Source organism: Mastigoproctus giganteus, chromosome 9 (assembly GCF_048544385.1).
Source record: "Mastigoproctus giganteus isolate SK-2022 chromosome 9, ASM4854438v1, whole genome shotgun sequence".
Lineage (NCBI taxonomy): Eukaryota > Metazoa > Arthropoda > Arachnida > Uropygi > Thelyphonidae > Mastigoproctus > Mastigoproctus giganteus.
Window position 1 is genome coordinate 144,091,479 of NC_143583.1, and position 20,719 is coordinate 144,112,197.

The window sequence follows — 20,719 nt, forward strand, 5'->3', positions numbered from 1 at the left end:
GTTCAAATGTATTCATTCTCTGCGCGATATCTACCCAGTTAATAGAGGCCATGTAGTACCTTAAGGCATCGTAATTTCCTTTTCTGAAATTAAAACCCATTCCTTTGCCTTTTACTTCTGCTACCTCTCTCGTCATCATCCACCGTAGAACTCCGTGATCACTTCCTGCTACTGGTTCCTCTACTGTCAGCCCTGTTATGTCATCTGATTCATGTGTAATGATGAGGTCTAGGATATTCTTTTCTCTAGTACTTTCCCTGACATGTTGATACAAATAACAGTCATCTAGTTGATTTAAAAATTTTGTTCCCCATGTCGAGTTTCCTTCCCATTTACTCCAATCAATTAGAGGCAAATTGAAATCACCCATAATAAGGCATTGACGCTTACTTGCCCATTCCATGTAGAGGCTTTTGTCATAGTCTTCACAATCACCTGGTCTGTAGATTACGCCTACTCGCATTGTACCTTTGTTTCCAACTATCTCACACCATACAGACTCTATACTAGCATGTGAAATGTCTGAATCTGGGAAAGCTATCGTCGCACTCAGGCTGCTTCTGATAAGAAGCATTACCCCACCACCCCTTCTATCTACTCTATCCTTCCTAAATACATTATACAAGCCGTACTGAAACTCATCATCCCCAATTTCCGGGTGGCACCACGTCTCCGTAAGCCCTATTATGTCCGCGTTACTTGTTTTAACCAGCAGTTCGAATTCGCTCATTTTATTGACGACACTTCTAACGTTACTGTATAAACAATTAAGATTTACTGTTCTTGTATATTTAACAACCCTAACACAACCCTTGAAGTTTTTTAGGCTCTCTTCCCTGATATTAGCTACCTGCTCACGTGAAACGTCTTTGCCCCCAGAACATCTAGATAATACGTCCAGTTGGGGTAACAGATAAGAACTCTTAAGGTATGTGCAAGAGTTACATTGACCAATATTATCAGATAAACGCGTGTCAGTATTACCCACATCCCTCCTAACTAGCAGTTTCCCTGAGCCTTTAAGGTATCGTCAATAATACTGGCAAAAACTTTTGCACCACCTTTGTTTAAGTGTATCCCGTCTCTACAAAACAAATTCCTTCTACCTACAAGTGTGGGCCATGCTGATAGAAATTTACCCCCTAAAGCCTTGCAGATTCCTTCAAGTCTTGAGTTAATCCACAAGGCTCTTAACATATAATCTGTACATATAATCTGTACTTAACATATAATCTTAACATATAATTTGGTGGTGACGGGCTCGAACCCTGGTCTAATCAAGAAGCGTGTGCTACGCACTGTTGCTCTTTCCCACCTGGCTACGGAGGCGTCCCGTCTGTGAGATGAAAAGCTTCTGTTACTATAGTAACTAAGCTAAACCACTTTAAAAACAAGAAGGCAAAGAAATACAGACTAGAGTATATGTGACACTGAATCAAACTAATTTGGTGATCTTCAGAATTTCTCTTATTTCAGTGAAAACAGTAAAGTGACTTAAAGTTTAGTCAAAACACTGCATTTTGAACCTTTTCCATCGTCTCTATTACAGAGTTTTATTTATTTATTTATTTATTTATTATTTTTTTATGACCCCAAAATGCATAATAAACTATCATACTGCAGTGCTGCATATAGGTTAAAAGATGACAACTGACAAGACAAAGTACCATTGGAGTTGAATTTCTATAGGTTGTAATTTTTGGTTTAGTAAATTCAGTGAAGAAAAGATGTTCCAAAGAACGGATAATAATGTTATTGTTTATACTCTGCTCTTCATGGAGCTACAGTTCAACTCTTTACGCCAATTTTCTTCAACATCACTCTCCATCAACCATTCTTCAAACAACAGGAAGGCTAACCCCAGTCAAACCAATGACACCAAATTAACAATGCATATGGGGAGCTACAGCCGTTCCCCGAGAATCTTTGGGTGTGCGACCTTCCAATGGCAACTGACCTTCTCACTCATTAGCTGGTGTCCATAACCAATTTTGCTGCATCAAAAATTATGAGACCCCACCACAATTGCTGAAGTTTAACATAAGAAAGGCACCTGGGGTGGATGAGATCTATCCAATTATATTAAAGGAGGTGGCAAAGGAAGTAAGCAAACCCTTAGCCATAATTATAAGAGCATCCTTGGATTCAGGGGAGTTCCCCAAAGGCTGGAGATGTGCAAATGTATCCCCAATTCACAAAGGGGGATCGAAGGGTGACACGAGTAATTACAAACCAGTTAGTTTAACTTCTGTTCCGGGAAAATAATGGAGTCACTGGTTAAAGATGCATTGCAGGATCATCTAGACAAGACTGCAGCAATAATTCAGACACAGCATGGATTTGTTAAGGGTAAGTCTTATCTCACAAATTTGATTGGGTACTATGATGTGGTCACAAAGGAACTGGATGCAAAAAATAATTTTGATATCATGTACTTGGATTTCAGGAAAGCTTTTGACACTGTTGCACATGGAAGACTACTGTACAAATTGGAGCACAAAGGTATTAAGGGTAAGTTGCTACAATTGATAAAAGGATGCTTGAGTGGGAGAAGACAGAGGGTGGTAATCAATGGGTGCCGCTCTTCGTGGACTAATGTTATTAATGGAGTATCAGAGAGTGCGGTGTTGGGTCCACTGTTGTTTTGTATATTTATCAATGATATTGATGAAGGTATATCAGGCTTAGTGTCAAAATTTGCAAATGATACAAAGGTTGGCAGGGTTGTTAATGACATTAATGGCAGTGTACTATCGCAACAGGATCTAAAAAATTTGGATAGATGGGCTGAGAAGTGGCAACTGAAGTTTAACATTGACAAATGCAAAGTACTGCATATGGATAGAAGTAACTCCAGGGAAACGTACCAACTGTGTGGTACTACACTTAAGGAGGTAGAAAATGAAAAAGACCTGGGAGTAATTGTGCAGTTAGATATGAAGTTTTCTGAGCAATAAAAACAAGCTACCAAGGCAGGTCATGGGGTTTTGTCAATGATATATAGGAATTTTGCTAGCAGGGAAAAGGACGTGATTGTCCCTCTGGCAATTGTCGGGCCATGCCTAGAGTACTGTGTACAGGTCAGGAGGCCTCATTTTAGGAAGAATGTAGATTTGCTTGAGCTTGTACAGAGAAGGGCAACAAGATTGGTGAGAGGAATGAAGGGATCCTCTTACCAAGAGAGGCTTAAGTTCTGCAAATTGCAGCAGCTGGAGACTAGGCACCTGCGAGGTGATCTGATTGAAGTGTATAAGGCCTTGAATGGGTTGAGCATGCTGAATTCTGATGTGATTCTTCCACTTGTTCAGATTATAAACCTAAGGGGGCATAAATTCAAATTGAGGAAAGACAGATATAGAATAGATGTGTGGAAATTTGCCTTTAGCGAGCGGGTGGTTAATTTTTAGAACAAACTTCCATCTGTCGTGGAAGTTGATAGGTTAAATAAATTTGAGGAGGAACTGGACAAACATTCAGAGGGAATTGTTTTGTAAATTTTTTTTTTTTTTTTTTTTTTTGGCTGATGCTGCATAAGCTCATACACTTGCATTACATGCCACTACTAACTATTACAAGACAGGCCTGAGTTTTAGAAGGATTGAAATCAACTAGGTTGTCTTTGCCCCACTGGAGAATTGGTAAATTGGTATTTAACTGGAGAATTGGTGTTGGTATTTAAGGAATTGGTAGCGGATATTCAAGAAATTGAAGCTGATACAGCAGGGCGCGGTTTCTCAAACTGGAAAGTGGAATGCAATGTGCTATCATTGGCAAAACTATGGATAAAATATCCAGTCAATGGAAGGTCACTAATATACAAGAGGAAAAGAGTGGAGGAAAGAATTGAACCTTGGGGGACACCAGCATCAGCAGTAAGAGAAAAAACTCGATAACCAATTACAAAAAAACAGTTGGCAGACCATAAGATGGAAGCCTGTTTAGAAGACCTTTATGCCAAACACAATCAAAAGCCTTTGAGAAGTCGAGAGCAACTGCTTGTGTTTCACCAAACTTTTCCATTGAATTTGTCCCTAAATAGGTAACATAAGCCAAAATATCACCAGTGGATCGACACCGACGATCTACTGGTAGATCCATACTACTGATCGTTGAACAGAAGGTTTCTGGATAGTTTAAGAGTTGCAAGTTAATTGATTTCTCCATTACTTTAGAAGAGTAGAAGTAATTGCAATGGGACGATAACTGAATGGGAGGGATTTGTCAACCTTTTTAGGAACTGGCTGGATATGAGCAAATTTCCAAGCAGAAGGAAAAACACCTTTGGAATGAGAAAGTGAAAAAAGGCGACAAAGAACAGGAGTAAGTTCAGGAGCATAGGTTTTGAGAACAAGTGGAGAAATACCATCAGGACATGGAGCTTTCTTAGCATCGAGATTCGTCAAAATTCCTGACATCCTTTTGATGGAAGATCACAGGAGGCATTGAATGGAGCATGCTATGAATGGTGGGTGGTGTTTTATCAAGATCATTAATACATGAGTTGGAAGAAAAATGGGATGTTAGCAGGTCAGCTTTATCCTTGGCTGAAGTGACAATAGAACCATCTGGTTTTGACAGAGGTGGGAGTAGAAATGGGCAAAAGTTGCAGCCAATAGCTTTAGCAAGAGACCAGAATGCTCGGCTACCAATACTCGGCCATCCTGTTCAAAACCTAGTTTGGACTGATTAATAACTATTTTACAATTGTTACAACCTCTGGTATAGGCTGAAAATGAAACTGAAGAATTGGAAACAAGCCAATTACGATATGAAACATTCTTCTCTTGAACAGTCTTAACACATTTATTGGAAAACCAAGGTTTAGATAAAGGACGAGATTTTAAGGTGGAGTGTGGAATAAAGGATTCCATTCCTACAAGAATAATTTCACTGATACGATCTGAGCAAATGTTGACATCAGAAGTTTTGAAACAGTAATCCATCCAAGGAAAAGAAATCTTGCAGGTCATCCCATTTTGCTTTCTTGGAATGCCAAACAACACGAGGTTGGGAATAGCCATGAGATAAAGGCTGCACTGGAGAAGAGACAATCACCAAGTTGTGATCTGAGGTGCCTAAAGGACCACTCACTTCGACCGTGTACTTGGAAGGGTTGTTTGTGAGAAAAAGATCAAACGTGTTAGCTGTATGGTTAGGATTGGCCGGTATTCTGGTAGGTAAATGAACAATCTGTGCGATGTCTGGTGGTTTGACACTAACTGCTGTTCCTTCAACATGTAGTTAGTGTTGAAGGAAAAGCAGTTAGTGTCGAACCACCAACTAACTGCTTTTCCTTCAACTTGTAGATTCCTTCTCACTCTTTCACTGAAGTCCAGCTTCAGTGAAAACAAAAACATAGATACACTATGTCATCTGGAATAACAACAACAGTCAAAAAGGTTTTGCCGGAGAGTACTGGCTGGTCAGATGGACCTCCTGGAAACTTTACCTTCCCTGGCAGGTCATGACCCTTTACAACAGCAAGAAAGTAGTACTATTCGTCTTTTCCACAAGTTATAATGTAAAGAATAATCTTTTTTGGTAAAAATGTTTATGAAGGTCAATTCCTGAACCTAATTTTTGTGAGGTTTGCTTCTGGAGCATTTCTCCCAAGCTCTCTGTGAGAATCACTCTCTCTGTGAAAATGCCATTTTATTAGCATGTGTCAACAGGTGCACGCTCTCTCTTCCAGGAAGATTTCCTGACTCAGATGCACCCATTGACTGCAATTGGCATACCTTCAAACTTAGTTCACCGTGACCCCCTTTATTAAATATAAAATTGACGCGACCCCGTAATGTAAACCCCGAAGTAGGATGACCAGATTTTTAGAGAACAAAAATGGTATTTTATAAATTATGTAAAAAAAAATTTATTCAAGTACTGAGAAAGGAATAAAAAAAATTATTTCCATTTTAATTTACACATTAAAATAATTGTTTAGGATTTTAATTGAATACAGCAAAAACAACAAATAAAATTCTCATTCTTCAATTAAGATTACAAAACAATAAAAAAATGAACAATTACAAAACAAAACCATTAATGAGAAGGACGAGCCTGAATAACTGGTAATATTTGGTCCATATTTGGTGCAATGTTTGAAATTACTAATCTCGTGTCATCTTCTGGATCAAGTCCAGAATGCTTTTTTTTTTTGTTTTTATAGCTGTTATTTTGAGAAACCAACCTCACATAAATATGTAGACCTGAAAGGTAGCAATATTTGTATTGTCATTTTCGATAATTCTGGATACTCGTCACGAAGAGAAAGCTAAAAATTTTCCCAAGTAGTCTTGAAAAGAGCACATAATGCTTCGTCAGACAATAAGTCCATAAGATCTTCCTTTGTTGCATGGTAATTTCGGGACATGAAGAAATATCAAAAGCAAAGGGATCACAAATTCAATACAACTTTTTTTCTGGAGATACATTAAATCATTTGGAAAAATTCTTAACTTGCATTGTTAGGTGGGTGGCAATGATATCCCTAAATTGTAAAATGTCAGTATTATAACGATATCAGATATCAGAAAAGCATAGCCGCACCATCAGTACAAATCACAAAGCAGTTGTTCCACGTTAGATTTTGTTTGGAAGAAAATAACATCAAAAATCTTCTCGCCCATCATTCTTCCTTTCCAAGCTTTGCAAAATAGAAAATTCTCTAAAATGTCTCCCTCATAACAGTATCTCACATAAACAATAACTCTAGCAAGGTTTTAAATATCTGTGAATTCATCTAACTGAATTGAAAAAATTGGACTTTCTCTCAATCGATTTAATAAACTGAATTTTATGTTGTCTGGTAACCGTAATACGCTGCAAGACTGTCTCTGGATCAGGGGCGGCTCGTTCATAGGCACTGCAGAACTGCAGCACCCCCAGCTTTTCAAATCTAAATATACAGTCAATGGGGTTATGAAATTTTGTGAAGAACAATGCAATGCAATGATTATTTTTATTAACAGGTCCCGCATACAGTATACTCATCCTCTATTTCCAATAATCATTTCGATAATAAACGGTAAAAACACAAAATCATTTTCAACCTTGAAGTTTAACTGCAGGTGGAACTGTGTGCTACTCAGTTCCACATTTTGGCCCCAGCGGTTGAGTCAATGCCTAGTTGGCAGGTTGCTAATATACATTTTTTAGAGGTGATAAAACAAGTCAAAGGAACTGCGGAGCGAGCAGTGCCTATTTGAAGAGTGAGCCAAACTTGAATGAAAAGGTTATTAATCCATTTTCAACAAATAAAAACCGAAGAATGGATTTTATTAAATAAAATTTCGAGATTACCCAAGTCTTTTAATGGAAGTGTCCAGTTAATGTTTTGCAGTATTTTTAACTTGGCTTATTATTATTACCATCTATGTCTACATGTCTTATAACCAAGGCAATTTAATGTAACTTTAAAAAACAGCACCCTCGTACATCAGAGTCACGAGCTGCCACTGCTCCAGATAGAGGAATGGTATTTAAATCATTGCTGTACTTTTCTCCATGCATAATCGAAATCATTTTTATAGCAGCAGGGAGAACAAGAGATTCAGCAATAGTATGTAATTTCAAATTTTTTTGTATTAAATATAAAACTTCCAACGATGCTCTTAAAGCTTTACAAGGAACTGTCACATGTTTCTTCATGAAAGATTTCAGATCTTGTATGGTATCGGCATCTCTATTGAAAAGGATTCAGTATTTTTCATTATCTTTGGATGTTTCATATGTGTCTTTTAAATTTAATAGCCCTAATGCTTTCATTAGCCAGTTTTTCGTAACATATTATGCACAAAGGATATTGCCCATCATCAGCAACACTAAGTAAAGCCGTACTTCATAAATTCTTGATATTTTCTATTCTTTTCCATTCTTTTTGATTTGGAATATGATGGCTCTCTACCAGAAATTGGTGGTTGCACTACACTTGAAGTAACAGTGTCCAAATTTTCACGTTACATTTTTTATCCTTTCAGCTTCTGAAGTATCTGTAGCAATGTTATTGTCATCACTCCTCGACCGTTTTGTTCTGATTACCCAATTTTCCATGGTAAAATATATTTTTTTTTTTCTTCTTAAAAACAACAATATAAAAATTACCAAAAGAATGAAAAACACATCCAAGTTGATGTGAAAGCACCAAATTGTGAAGCAGAATAAAGCATGCTTGCAACAGACTTGTTATTTACTGCCACTGCATATTTGCACCTCTGGCCTTTAGGCAATTTCAGAAATTTTTGCTGTAGGAAGCACGAATTAAGAGCTAAAGGGATTACGATTACGGTTCAGCAATTGAGCAGTACTGAGAAGTTTTAATACATAACGAGATTTTTTTTGGTAGTTGTTGGCACATAGGCTTCTGTGGCCATAGTGCACCTCCCAAGGTTTTTGCAGTACTTTGATCCAAGCCCGAGGCGGGAATCGAACCCGCGACCTTTGGGTTGCCAGGCAGGCACTTTACCCACCCGGCTAGCCCGGTTGGCTCATACCGAGAAGTCACAGCAGTCAGCTGCTTTCTGTGTCCATAGCTAGTGAGCAAATTAAGGCATGTTACCCACAAGGACAATAAGAAGAAAGCCACCTGCATCACATGTGAAACCACGCTAAAAAATAAAGTGGCAATAGCGTTCATTCGTATCTCAAACTTCGTTTAAGGTCTCTATACCTACAGTGTTGAAAAAGTAGTAAGGTCTCTATACCTACAGCATAGAAAAAGTAATTCCCGCAACCCCCCTGAGGGGGGTCACACCCCATAGTTTGCACACCACTGGTATAGGCTGCTATAAGAAATGTAGTGACGGGATACATTTTTGTAACATACCTCCAGTCTTTAAATCCTACTTGGGGGAGGGGGGCACATTATGAACATAATGTATTTGAGCATGGTTGCAGATTGGGTACACCAGGATTACTTTCAATGTAGCAATCCAAACAGCCATTGCAACAAATAAAACGGTTTCAGGAACAGAACAAAAACTTCAAGCATCTGCCTTGGCCAGTCTAATTCTCTAGACCTCAATCCAAAAAAACCACTGCTCACTAAGCAGTGATTTGGGTTAACAGCAGTCCAAAATACTATTAGCTCATGATCCTAATTAAGTGGCCAAACATGTATAATTCAATCAACTTTCAATACTACAGGTGATACAAATTGAGATTCAATTTGTATTATACAAGATACCTTGTATCTTGTATAATTTCAATTATACAAGATTTACAATAAACATGATTTGAATAAATGTTCTTGCAACAGACTTGTTATTTACTGCCACTGCATATTTGCACCTCTGGCCTTTAGGCAATTTCAGAAATTTTTGCTGTAGGAAGCACGAATTAAGCATTCTTTCTTGTTGATCAAGATTATGTCTGGTCTGCTGTGTGGGATCATCTTATCCATTATTATGGCCCGATCCCAGTATAGTTTGTGAGTAGGGGTACAAACTAGTAGTTGTAATATGGTACACTTTCTGTGATCAACTGATTTTTTATTTATTTTTTTATCTTTTTTGTGCTAGCTTCTGATATATTATCCTGGCAACCTGGTCATGTCAGTGATAACCCTGCATCTGGTTTGTGATGCGCTGGATTGTTTCTGGGGTCAGGTGGCATCGTCGACATGTGTCATCTGTCACTCCAGGGCCCTTGCCAATGTATTTCTTGTAATTTCTGGCATTGAGCATGAATCCTTTGGTCTCTCAGAGGCCTTCCATTCATGAGCTGTATGGTGAAAGCCATCTTATCTATATAGTCTTGTCTGCCATAAAGTGCCTTCTTTGCCTATCTTTCTGTCTTTGTTTCTTGTTTATTCTGTCTCCTTGTTTAAGCTGAGCAGTATGTGCCATTTGTCTATCTTCCTTATGGATTGGTAGATTGGTGCTGTGTTTTCCTAGAAATAGACCCTCAGGTTCTTAACTGCCTTTTTCTGTTGTTCAATAAGGTCTGTCAAACCACTCCCTCCTCTTTTTCGGGCTATGGTCAGTCTCTCGTTGGCCAACTTTGGGTGGTGGTTCTTGGTCATCATTATCCTAATCAATCTCATAATCTTCTCCAGCTCAGTGTTGGTTCCAATTTATGATCCTGAAAGAGTATGTTAGTACAGGGATTGCACACACGTGTTTATGGCTCTGATGACGTTCCCACCATCCATTTGATTTTAATAGTCTTCTTAGCCTCTGATGATGTTTCTCAGTTAGGCAGACCTTGATCTCTTTGTGTTCTAGCTGTTGAGCCTGCATCATCCCCAGATATTTGTAGGTCTCTCCGTCGTGGCTTCAATTACTTCACCAGTCTTTAGCTGGTAGTTTCAGCCGACTGGATTTCCCTGATGCAATCCATGGGTGTTGTATTTGTCTATGCCAAATTGTGTCCTGATGTTCAGTGCTGAACCCTTTGGTGATCCAGAGTTGTTGTTGTTATTATTTGATTTTTAGGAGCATTTATTAGCAATGAAGGCCATATTGCTCCGGGGATATGTGGTGATCATTCCCTGACCTTTCTGCATCCTCCGAATTTGGTGGTCACAGGCACGAACCCCGGTCTAATCAAGAAGCGTGTGCTACGCACTGCTCCTGCCCACCTGGCTACGGAGGTGCCTGGTGATCCAGAGTAGCTATTGGAATTGATTCTCAGTTCTTGCATAGAGTTTGATGTCATCCATATACATTCAGCGAGAGAGGGCATACAGGATCTTCCCCCTTCTTTTTGGGTACATTCATACTTGCTGTTGTTGAGTTTGGTGAATAGTAGGTTGAGTGATAGACAGAACCACAGTGGGCTCAGGGCATCTCCATAGAAGATTCCTCTTCTGATGGCAATTGATCTGGTTGTGATATTCTTGACCTTGATGGTGGTCCTCCTTTTCCCCATGGTTTCTTTTAGGAAGTGTGTCACTGTCGGGTTGACTTCGTAGCTCTTGAGTGTCTCTATCAGCAAGCTGTGGGGCACAGAGTAGTCAAAGGCTTTGTGGTAGTCGATGTTAGGCCGTGTACAGGCTGCCGTATGTATATTCTTGCTCCATAACTGCTGTGTCATACTTGCTGTAGGTTGTTCCGTGCATCCTCTGCTTACATTCCTTCTGCTGCTCAGCCATTATGTTCACCAGAACATAATGGCTGAGCAGCAGAAGGAATGCAAAAAGATATAATACCACTCTCCAAGTGGTATTATATCTTTTTGGTTATACAGATGGTCAGGATCCTATACATTGTTGGGAGACAGGTGATCAGTCTGTACTGTGACCAGGTTTGTGGTGTCTGTAACATTTAGTAAATGATTCCTTGCATCAGAGACTGTGGTATTGTATCAGGATGCCTTATTGTGTGGGTAAACTGCTTTGCTACATGCCTGTGTGTGTGCAGCTGAACTCCTTGTACCAGTAGTTGTGCATGTTATCTATCCCTGGAGTTTGCCAGTTGTGGGACTTTCTGTTCGACTGTTGCACTTCTTCCTCCTGAATCTTCCATTCTGTCATCTCTTGTATGTCCAGGGGTTAGCCAACTTTGGCTAACTTTGCTGCTCTAGAGGTTATCCCAGAACTCCTTGAGTGCCTTCTGGTTGGGAGGTTCTATTGCTTTCCTTCTCCTCTTGTCAAATTTTCCTGTAGAAGACTCTCTAGTTTTCATCAAATATCTGGTTGTCTGTTTTCCTCTGGGCACTCTATCCCATTGCATGTATGGAACAGAAATTCATAAATAAACACACAATTTATTATTAATAGTATGGGGACTAATGACATTAAACACACATGAACTGATGATTTGTTGAATAAATATAGGACCATGCTGAAAAAATGCCATGTATTAGATCAGAAGTGTATATGTATCTGAAATTTTCTGCCCATGCGTGACATGCTGAAAGTCCTGTAGTTTAACTAAAGACTTTAGGAACTCTGCAAGGCAGCTGGAGGGAAAATTTTTATAACTGTTGTGTGCACTTGAAGGTAGAAAGAAAATGTTTAAATGTAAAAGTAGACAAGGGATACATTTGAACATTTTCTTCCTTTGAGGAAGGTAACATAAATACGTGCTTATACAACATAGAAGGGAAGATATTCTGAGGGTAGAGATATTTCAAATGAATAGGCAGGGAAACAAGCTAGAAATTCTTATGCTAGGGAAACAAGCTTGAATAGCTTCAAGAGCTGTATTGAGGTAGTAAACTATGCAAGAACACTTATTCTTAACTTACTCTAGAGTAATTTCAGGAGTGTTGCCAATAAAATGGGTGAATTCAAACTCCTGCTTACATAATAGAGCTAATAGAAACATCACCATGAAACAGGAGATATTGAGTTTTACTATGGTATATATAATGCATTTAAGGATACGCAAGACAGTAGAGGTGTGGTGGTGGGGGGGGAGAACCATGCTTATCAAAAGTTGCTTGAGCATTACAAAAGCGTTCAGATTCGGAAGTTACATATATATAGAATGTATAGAATTACACACAGTATAGAATCTGTGTGGTTTGAATTAGCTGTAAGTAAAGAGTGCAACAATATAGAGACCAGAAGACTGTGAAGATTATAACAAGAGACTCTACATGCAAATGTAATGGGATTAGCAATTGTGAATGGATGATTTCAATTTGCCCCCAATTGACTGGAGCATATCAGAGGGAAATCACCATCACGAACAAAATTTTAAATCACCTATATAATTTTTATTTGTATCAGCACAATAAGAAAAGTACTAGAGACAAGAATACTATAGACCTGATCACCCGTGAACCAGATGATATCAGTACAGGGACCTGTACTGATATCATCTGGCTGACAGTACAGCACCACTAGCAGGGAGTATCACAGACTTCTAAAGTTTGTAATTTCAGAAAAGGAAATTATGACAGCTTAAGATATTACACGGCCTTGATCAACTGGCAAGATATGTCATAGAGCATGAATATTTAGAATTATGGTATACCTTTTAAAACTACATTCACACAATCCTTTTGAATGCTTATATACAATTAAGAAATTACGGCATGAGGAGATTTCAAGATGAATAAATGCTGAACTAGCTAGTTTAACACAGTAGACAAAGATGGCATTGAAAAGTTACTGAGTGATAAAAAGTACCAAAGCCTATAACAGGTACAAACTAATCCATAAGACTGGAGAAAAAGTTAGACTGGCAAAGGCAGCTTATGAGAAATTGCTGCCTAAAAGAGCAGGGACAAGGAGTTTTTCATATATATAAATACAATGAAGAAAAGAACAAATCAGATTGGATCCCAGCATAATGGGTGCAGGAAGTTGTAGATAACCCAGCTGATATTGCAGATGAATTGAATAGGCACTTTGCATTGATATTTACAGGAGGAGAGGGACCATTCATAGTGAGTTGTGCAAGTGAAGGTGGAAAGCATGAAATTAGTGACAGTGAAATTTCGGAAGACCATATTTTGGAAAATCTTCCAGTCCAAAAGCTGTGCAAGATTTCTAGAGTTGATAGCAGATACCCATTACTATTAATTAAAATAAGCATGTATTCAACTCTCATATCACGTCAAGGGAATTTGAAAGAATCACAGAAAGACAGCGGCCACCAACCTCCAAAACCAACCAACAACACATCATGAGAATTGAAAAACAATTGTCACGAAATTCTAAAAATGACGACACTAATAAATTAATTCACACGAAAGTTAAACTTTAAAATCGTTATTAACGTGAAAGTTTAACTTTTGTGTGAATTAATTTATTAGTTTCTTCATTTTTAGAATTTTGCAACAATTGTTTTTCAATTCTCATGATGGCTTGTGGTGTTGGTTGGTTTTTGGAAGTTGGTGGCCACCGTCTTTCCGTGATTCTTTACGATTCCCTTGACGTGATATGAGAGTTGAATACATGCTTATTTTAATTAATAGTTATTTTACTTGATTCATTTATGACAATACACAGGGGTAAATTCATATTATAATCATTCGTGATTGAGTGTTGAGAGATTAACAGTCCTACTCAAAGGTATGAGGTTTTCACCTGTAATTTAAGATTATTATAATAATAATAGGACTTACTGGGCTTCGTAGTCCCTTTTGATTTAAATCAGTAATTGTTAATTATGGAATATGTTTCCCCCATGAGCAGTTGAGGCTGACAGCCTGGAGAAATTCAAAGGTCAGCTGGAAAGATACCTATGTGAGGAGGGAGTCAAATAAGTAGTTTATTTTATTTATTTATTATTCTTTACAATTAATTAATTAACAAAAATAATTTTTTTTTTTTTTTTTTTGGCTGGTGCAGCAAAATTCCAGGAGTTCTTTGCATCATATGGCTAAAAGATACTAATCTCAAAATTAGTATTAGAACAAAGGTAGTGCAAAGCACCACCACAAAGCATAGAATGTACACATCTGAAATACACAAAACCCAGTATAATAGTATGACCACAAAATCGTTCACTCACAATGGGACTAACTTCTGGATAAATATATATGAAACAGTAAAAGCTGTAGATTACTGTTTATTAAGGTTTAAGGTTTCTGTAACAAATAAATTTTCATAAACTTGCACTGGCCCAACAATGAAGCTGTTAGAACTTCCACCCTATGCTCTCCCAGATGGGAGAGAATAAAATTCTCTTTGTATTTACATTTTATTTTTTTTTAATGATTTGCACGAATGCACCTATTCCAGATGTTTCAAGGTACTTGAATATAGTTGTCTTAGAATATATGAGAAAAACTGTACTTAGTGTACTTTGCTAGTAGGAAAAGCCAAAAAAAAATTGTAACATATACTGTTATTGGAGTAAAAGCCTGTAAGAATTAAGTACCATACACAAAATACAATACTACAGTTGTTTTTTTTTTTTGTTTTTTAAAAACTAAACATTTCAATATCTGTATACTGAGCTTTATGGTGACAGAAATTGAAGTTCTTGGCCATTTTTACAGTGATGACAAAACATAGCAACAAATTCTATATTCAGAGGCTAGCAAACTGAATACAATATTGAGAATATAGTAAATAATCACAAATGCAACTTCATGGAAAAAATTGCAGACGCTTGGGAAATTTTTTTTTTTATTTACTATTTATTTTATTTTATTTTTGATTAGCGCACTTTTACTGAAATGTATAAAATTGCAAAAAAAAAAAAATCAAGTATTGTAAAATAAAAATTTCACTATGTACATTTTATACCATTCAAAGAAAAGTACTATTACTTTTATTATTACACCTGGAACTGTACTTGCCTTAATACACTCTCCACAAACACACGAAGTGCTTTCACATGTATCCAAGCTGAAAAAGTTTCTCCAAAGTTCACTTTAAGCCAGCGCACTAAAATACCCTATAAGAAAATTTTCACTATATGTATCTGAGGCAAAAGTATAACTATAATTATGGCAATATATAAAATACTGCTATATAAATAGAAGAATGCACTAAGCAACATACAGAGGACAAGAATTGTGCTTCGAGATTTAATAATATAGTGATAATATATGATCACTATATTATTAAATAATGTAGTTTAATAATATAATAATATAGTAATAATATAGTTTAATAATATAATATAATAATAATATACAATACTCAGCATATTTATTTATATGCTAAAAGCTACCCTTCGATGAGTATAAGATCATAAGTTCAGAAACAACAGCCTATTTCAGATGCTAGCCCATGAAAGCACAGGTTTTGTACACTCCTGAGAGTAGACTCAGGAGCAGAAAGAAGCAGGATGGCATAATGGAAAACATGCAGGCATCATTTAAGGAAATATTATAGTAAGATGATACAACATGGATAATTGAAATGCAAACAGGGAGTATAAAGAGACTTCAATTGTTTCCCCACCACCAAAAACTGCTACCCCACTTACAAATACATTTATATACCAATACCACTAAAAGTTCTATTATAAAAAATACTAAGTAATTCATAAAATGAAAAATATACAATTTTAAATGAAATTGATAAAACTCTTAATACATAAATTACATAGTATAAAAACCGAATTTAATTTATAAATATAACAGAGTAAATTATATAAAAAAGAAAAACTGATATTAAAATAAGTAAAAACAACGTAAATATTAAATATAAAAATTTATTCAATACATACATACGTATATCTAAAAATAATAAACATTATGTAGATATTTATAAAAAGCATATTTGTTATTTATATGCATTTGCATATATACACATGCACAATATATACTCAAATATCTATACAGCCAAAAAAATAAAAAATATATATTAAGGGAAAAAAAATTATAAACACAAAAAAAATTACCAATGCCTTAGCAGTTCACTGTATGAATTTATAACAAGTCCATTCTATTTATGTCCATCCTCAATGAGAATGACCATTTTGATATAACCAGAATTTACCTCTATGATGATATGAAAAATCTCCATTTTTGTTCTGTCAACTATGAAAGATTTAAAAGCTTTTAGATTCATCCATGACACAAATATGAGTGTTACCTCCCCGAATATGTTGTATAGTGCCACATATTTTATTGAGCATAGCATTAATGGCTAGTAGTGCTGAAAGACATTTCTCAAAATTGAAACTAATTAAAACCTACCTTAAGGTCCAAAATGACAGGCTTTAATCATTGGCAATGTTGTACTGCTAGTAAGCTCAAACTGGCATGAATGGTGATGCGTTTTGTTGGGCAAAACAGTTCAAAAAGTAAATTTTATTTAGTTTTTGAAATGGTGTATTTGTTTCTTGTTTTGTTGCATTCTTTGTCAGTTTTAGAACTAAACATATAATTATTTTCAAATAATTATAATTTAGTTAATAAACGTTGTTTTCATTGTCAAATAAATCTTTATATTCCCCAAAATAGTTATTTTATTTAAAACTCATTTTAAAATTAAAAAAAAAATTAACTTTAAAATTAAAAAAAATTGAATCTAAACTAAGTCTAAAAGTAAGTTTAGACTTATTAACCACAATTAATTAACTTATTGGAATTGTATATATGTAATTGTAATATTCAAATTTTTAACCATTTATATTTCTTTGTCCCCCCAACAGCATGGTCTGATGGTGCGTATTGGCAAGATGCCTGAAAAGTCATCTTAAATTGTATAGTGATTGGCTTACCTTAATAAACTTAATTAGCTCAATAAACTATATTATTAATTTCACCTAGTACAAGAGTGGTATTAGCTACAGTAATAATCTTAAACTGAACGAATTTCTCTACAGTATTAAAATGCCATATAAGTTGACAAAGGCTGCATACCTTGTTATAATTATTCCTTAAAAAGAATAGTTAATTTTTTGCCCCTCCAATGTGAAAGTATTTTTTCTTTGAATCTTCAAATAGGTCTCTAGGGTTGGGAATATTCATATTCATAATAACTGCACAATCATACACCAACTGTTATTAAAAATATAAATAATGTTATGTTATATTAAAATAATGATGTAGATAAATGAAATAAATAGAATGATAAAATTCCACCGGATAAAACTGATAAAAAGGTAACTGTCTGTACAATAAAATATGAAATTTTAAACTGCAAAGAATTATTTACAATAAAACAATGTAGAAAAAACACAGGATGATAAAAGCATTAAACACCGTAGCTTTCAGAGGCATCCGCCTCCTTTTTCAACAGTGAGGTTTATTGTACGGCACATCCTTAAATATCAGCAGGCTCATGGTTCTCAGCACATGTTTTTACAGGAGCATGGGCAGTATTCTCCTCATGTGCATTTCCGGTTCCAGTGCACATGAGTATTCTCCTCATGTGCACTGGAACCGGAAATGGCTCGGGAGCATCCAGGCAGAACCGCTCATCCCGTGCAAGAACCATCGCCTCGAAGAGGGGATGGATGCAGATTCCCGTCTCTATTAATGGTATTGCTCTCAAAGGAACAAATCCGCGCATTCATATGCTCCCCCAGACAATCTTTGAACCGACTCGTTTCACCAACATAACATTCCCCACAATCCGAGCACCTGATTTCATACACGACCCCACTTGTAAATTCCCTTGGTATGGGGTCCTTGACCTGTGACACAACTGTGTGACGTCTGCCCTGGAAGACGTTGCACACAGCGTGTCTGGCAATCGCGCAATACCCGAGTTATACGCTCAGTTAGGCCCGGATAGTAGGGAATGTATGAAGTGGCAACTGGTGTAAACGGTTCTCTTCGTCCGTGCTCTGCTCCTCAGATATATTTATCTATGATCTTCTGGGGGTAGCCGCATTTTCTGAGATCCACTGTGACATGTTTAATTTCTTCTTTTCTATCCTCGGGGGGGGTGCTGCAACGGGACCCAGCCCTATCCGACAATGCCCTAATAACACTATTCTTATGACGGCTGGTTTGTGCTGTATTGTAATGTGTATATTGGTCCCGGCACATGGGTTTCCTATATACACTGGTTTTCAGCCTAGGGCCTTCCCTATGTACCAACACATCAAGGAAAGGGAGGGTATCCTCTACTTCCACCTCCGAGGTAAACTGAATAAACAGATCATAGATAAATATATCCAATATTTGTAACCCCAGAAGATCATAGATAAATATATCTGAGGAGCAGAGCAGGGATGAAAAGAACCGAATACTGCCCATGCTCTTGTAGAACCATGTCCTGAGAACTGTGAGCCTGCTGATATTTAAGGATGTGCTGTATGATAAACCTCACTGTTGAAAAAGGAGGCGGATGCCTCTGAAAGCTACAGTGTTTTAGCGCTTTTATCTACATTGTTTTATTGTAAATAATTCTTTGCAGTTTAAAATTTCATATTTTATTGTACAGACAGTTACCTTTTTATCAGTTTTATCCAGTGGAATTTTATCATTCTATTTATCTACATCATTATTTTAATATAACATAACACTATTTATATTTTTAATAACGGTTGGTGTATGATTGTGCAATTATTATGAATATTTTTTCTTTGAAGCATATATTCATTGATATCTCTTTCTCTGTGATAATTTAAAAGGCATGCTTTTAAAAAATGATATTACAGTAGATAATTAATTAGAGTACATGAAAACATTTACTTCAACTTTGTTTATTGTCATTTGTTTTCAATTAACAAATTTACATTTTTACCTACTAGAACTACCTTCAAGTTATTAAAATGTTTATGTATGTAAAAAAGTTCAGTGTTGTTAGTGCTCACTAAACAGCGTGGCAATTGGAAAATGAGAATGATATTAGAAAAAACTAATAATCCCATGTATGAGCAAACTAACCTTGGTTCATTCGAAGTAACTTCCTCCTGTGTTCACACCCATTGCATGCAATAATCATGGAATGCCTGCAATGACTAGAGGAAGGCCATGACTGGTATACTGTTCAATGTTCTCATCGCAGCTCTTTGAATGGTGTCGAAAATAACAGCCTTTCAGTGATGCCTTGAGCTTTGGGAACAAAAAGAAGTTGCATGGATCAAAGTCCAGTGAATGCAACAGCAGTAAATCTATGTTGGATGCAACAGTGTGCAGACTTTTTTTTTTTTTGCTAGCCAAAAACTCCCAAACAATGAAACAGCTTGTTGCACTAGCATCTTCTCCATACTGAGGCCATACATGATGGTTTTCTGCAACAAACATTTAAAAACGTCCAGATAGTAGGCAGCAGTAAAACTTTTGCCATTGGGTATGAAATCTTTGTGCACAATTTCTTTGCTATCATAGAAAGTGATGAGCATGGTTTTGATTTTTTTTAACTTTCTTGACAAACTTTTTTTTCTTTTTGGCTTTGGGAGAGTTTGCAGTCTTCCACTCTGCACTTTGTTGCTTCATTGCAGGGTCATACTAAAAACACATCTCATCACCCATAACGATCGAATCCTGGAAGATGGGTTTGCTTTCAGCAATCTCAATGAGTTCTCTTCAGTGTTCAACTCGTGCCTGTCATTGACCATCTGTTAACGAATGTGGAACAAACCATGCACAGACATTCATTTTCTTCAAATTCTGGGTTATTACAAAGGGTACTAGGAAAGTTTTGCAATACAGCTTTGTTTATTTAATTTTTTCAAAGTAATTTCCTCTACATTCAATACACCTCTCCATCCTCCGAAACCAATCTTTAAACCAGTTCTGCCAAGTTTCACTAGGGAGTAAAGCACACTCGTTGTCCCAAGCCCGTAGAAGGTCCTCATCACTGGAAAACCGCCTCCCTTTTAGCTTCATTTTCACATGCGGGAACAGTGCAAAGTCGCAGGGAGCAAGGTCTGGACTGTAGGGAGGGTGCTCGAGAAGTTTCAGTCCTGTCGTGGTCAAATATTCGGTGCAGGCTTTGGCGCGGTGAGCTGGAGCATATCGTGATGGAGGTACCAGGTGTCCATTCTTGACTTTGGCCGCAGGTTCTTCATAGATCCAACGACTTTAGGCAGGCATTGTTCAGTATACCACTTAGCTGTGACTGTCTTCTGCGTGTCCAAAACGACACGTTTCACAATTCCACTCGATTTGAAAAATACAGCTATCATTTTCTTCTTTACAGATTGGGATTTTCTGACAATTACGGGTGTGTTGTCATCATCAAAGACCCAAACTTCGTTTTGAGCCTTGGTCAGCAGATCGTAATAGTACAGCCAAGTCTCGTCACCTGTCACGATGTTGTTCACATACCGAGATTGTCCCTTATCAAACTTTTTTAACATCTCCCGGCACCAAGTCACATGTCGTGTCATCTGCTCTTCAGTCAGTTGATGCGGCACCCAGAGAGAACAAAGTTTCTTCACGTGCAAATGATCTTGCAGAATCG

General features: G+C 36.9%; 1 protein-coding gene across 3 annotated transcripts in view; it reads right to left on the bottom strand.

Moving 5' to 3' along the window:
* Window positions 1–20,719, bottom strand: part of Vha44 (V-type proton ATPase subunit Vha44) — a 249,734-nt gene that overhangs the window by 31,378 nt on the left and 197,637 nt on the right. For all 3 annotated transcript variants that reach the window (XM_090381677.1, XM_090381676.1, XM_090381678.1), the window contains exon 11: window positions 15,202–15,299. In XM_090381677.1, the coding sequence (XP_090237803.1) occupies window positions 15,202–15,299 (98 nt within the window). The remainder of the gene's footprint in view (window positions 1–15,201; window positions 15,300–20,719) is intronic.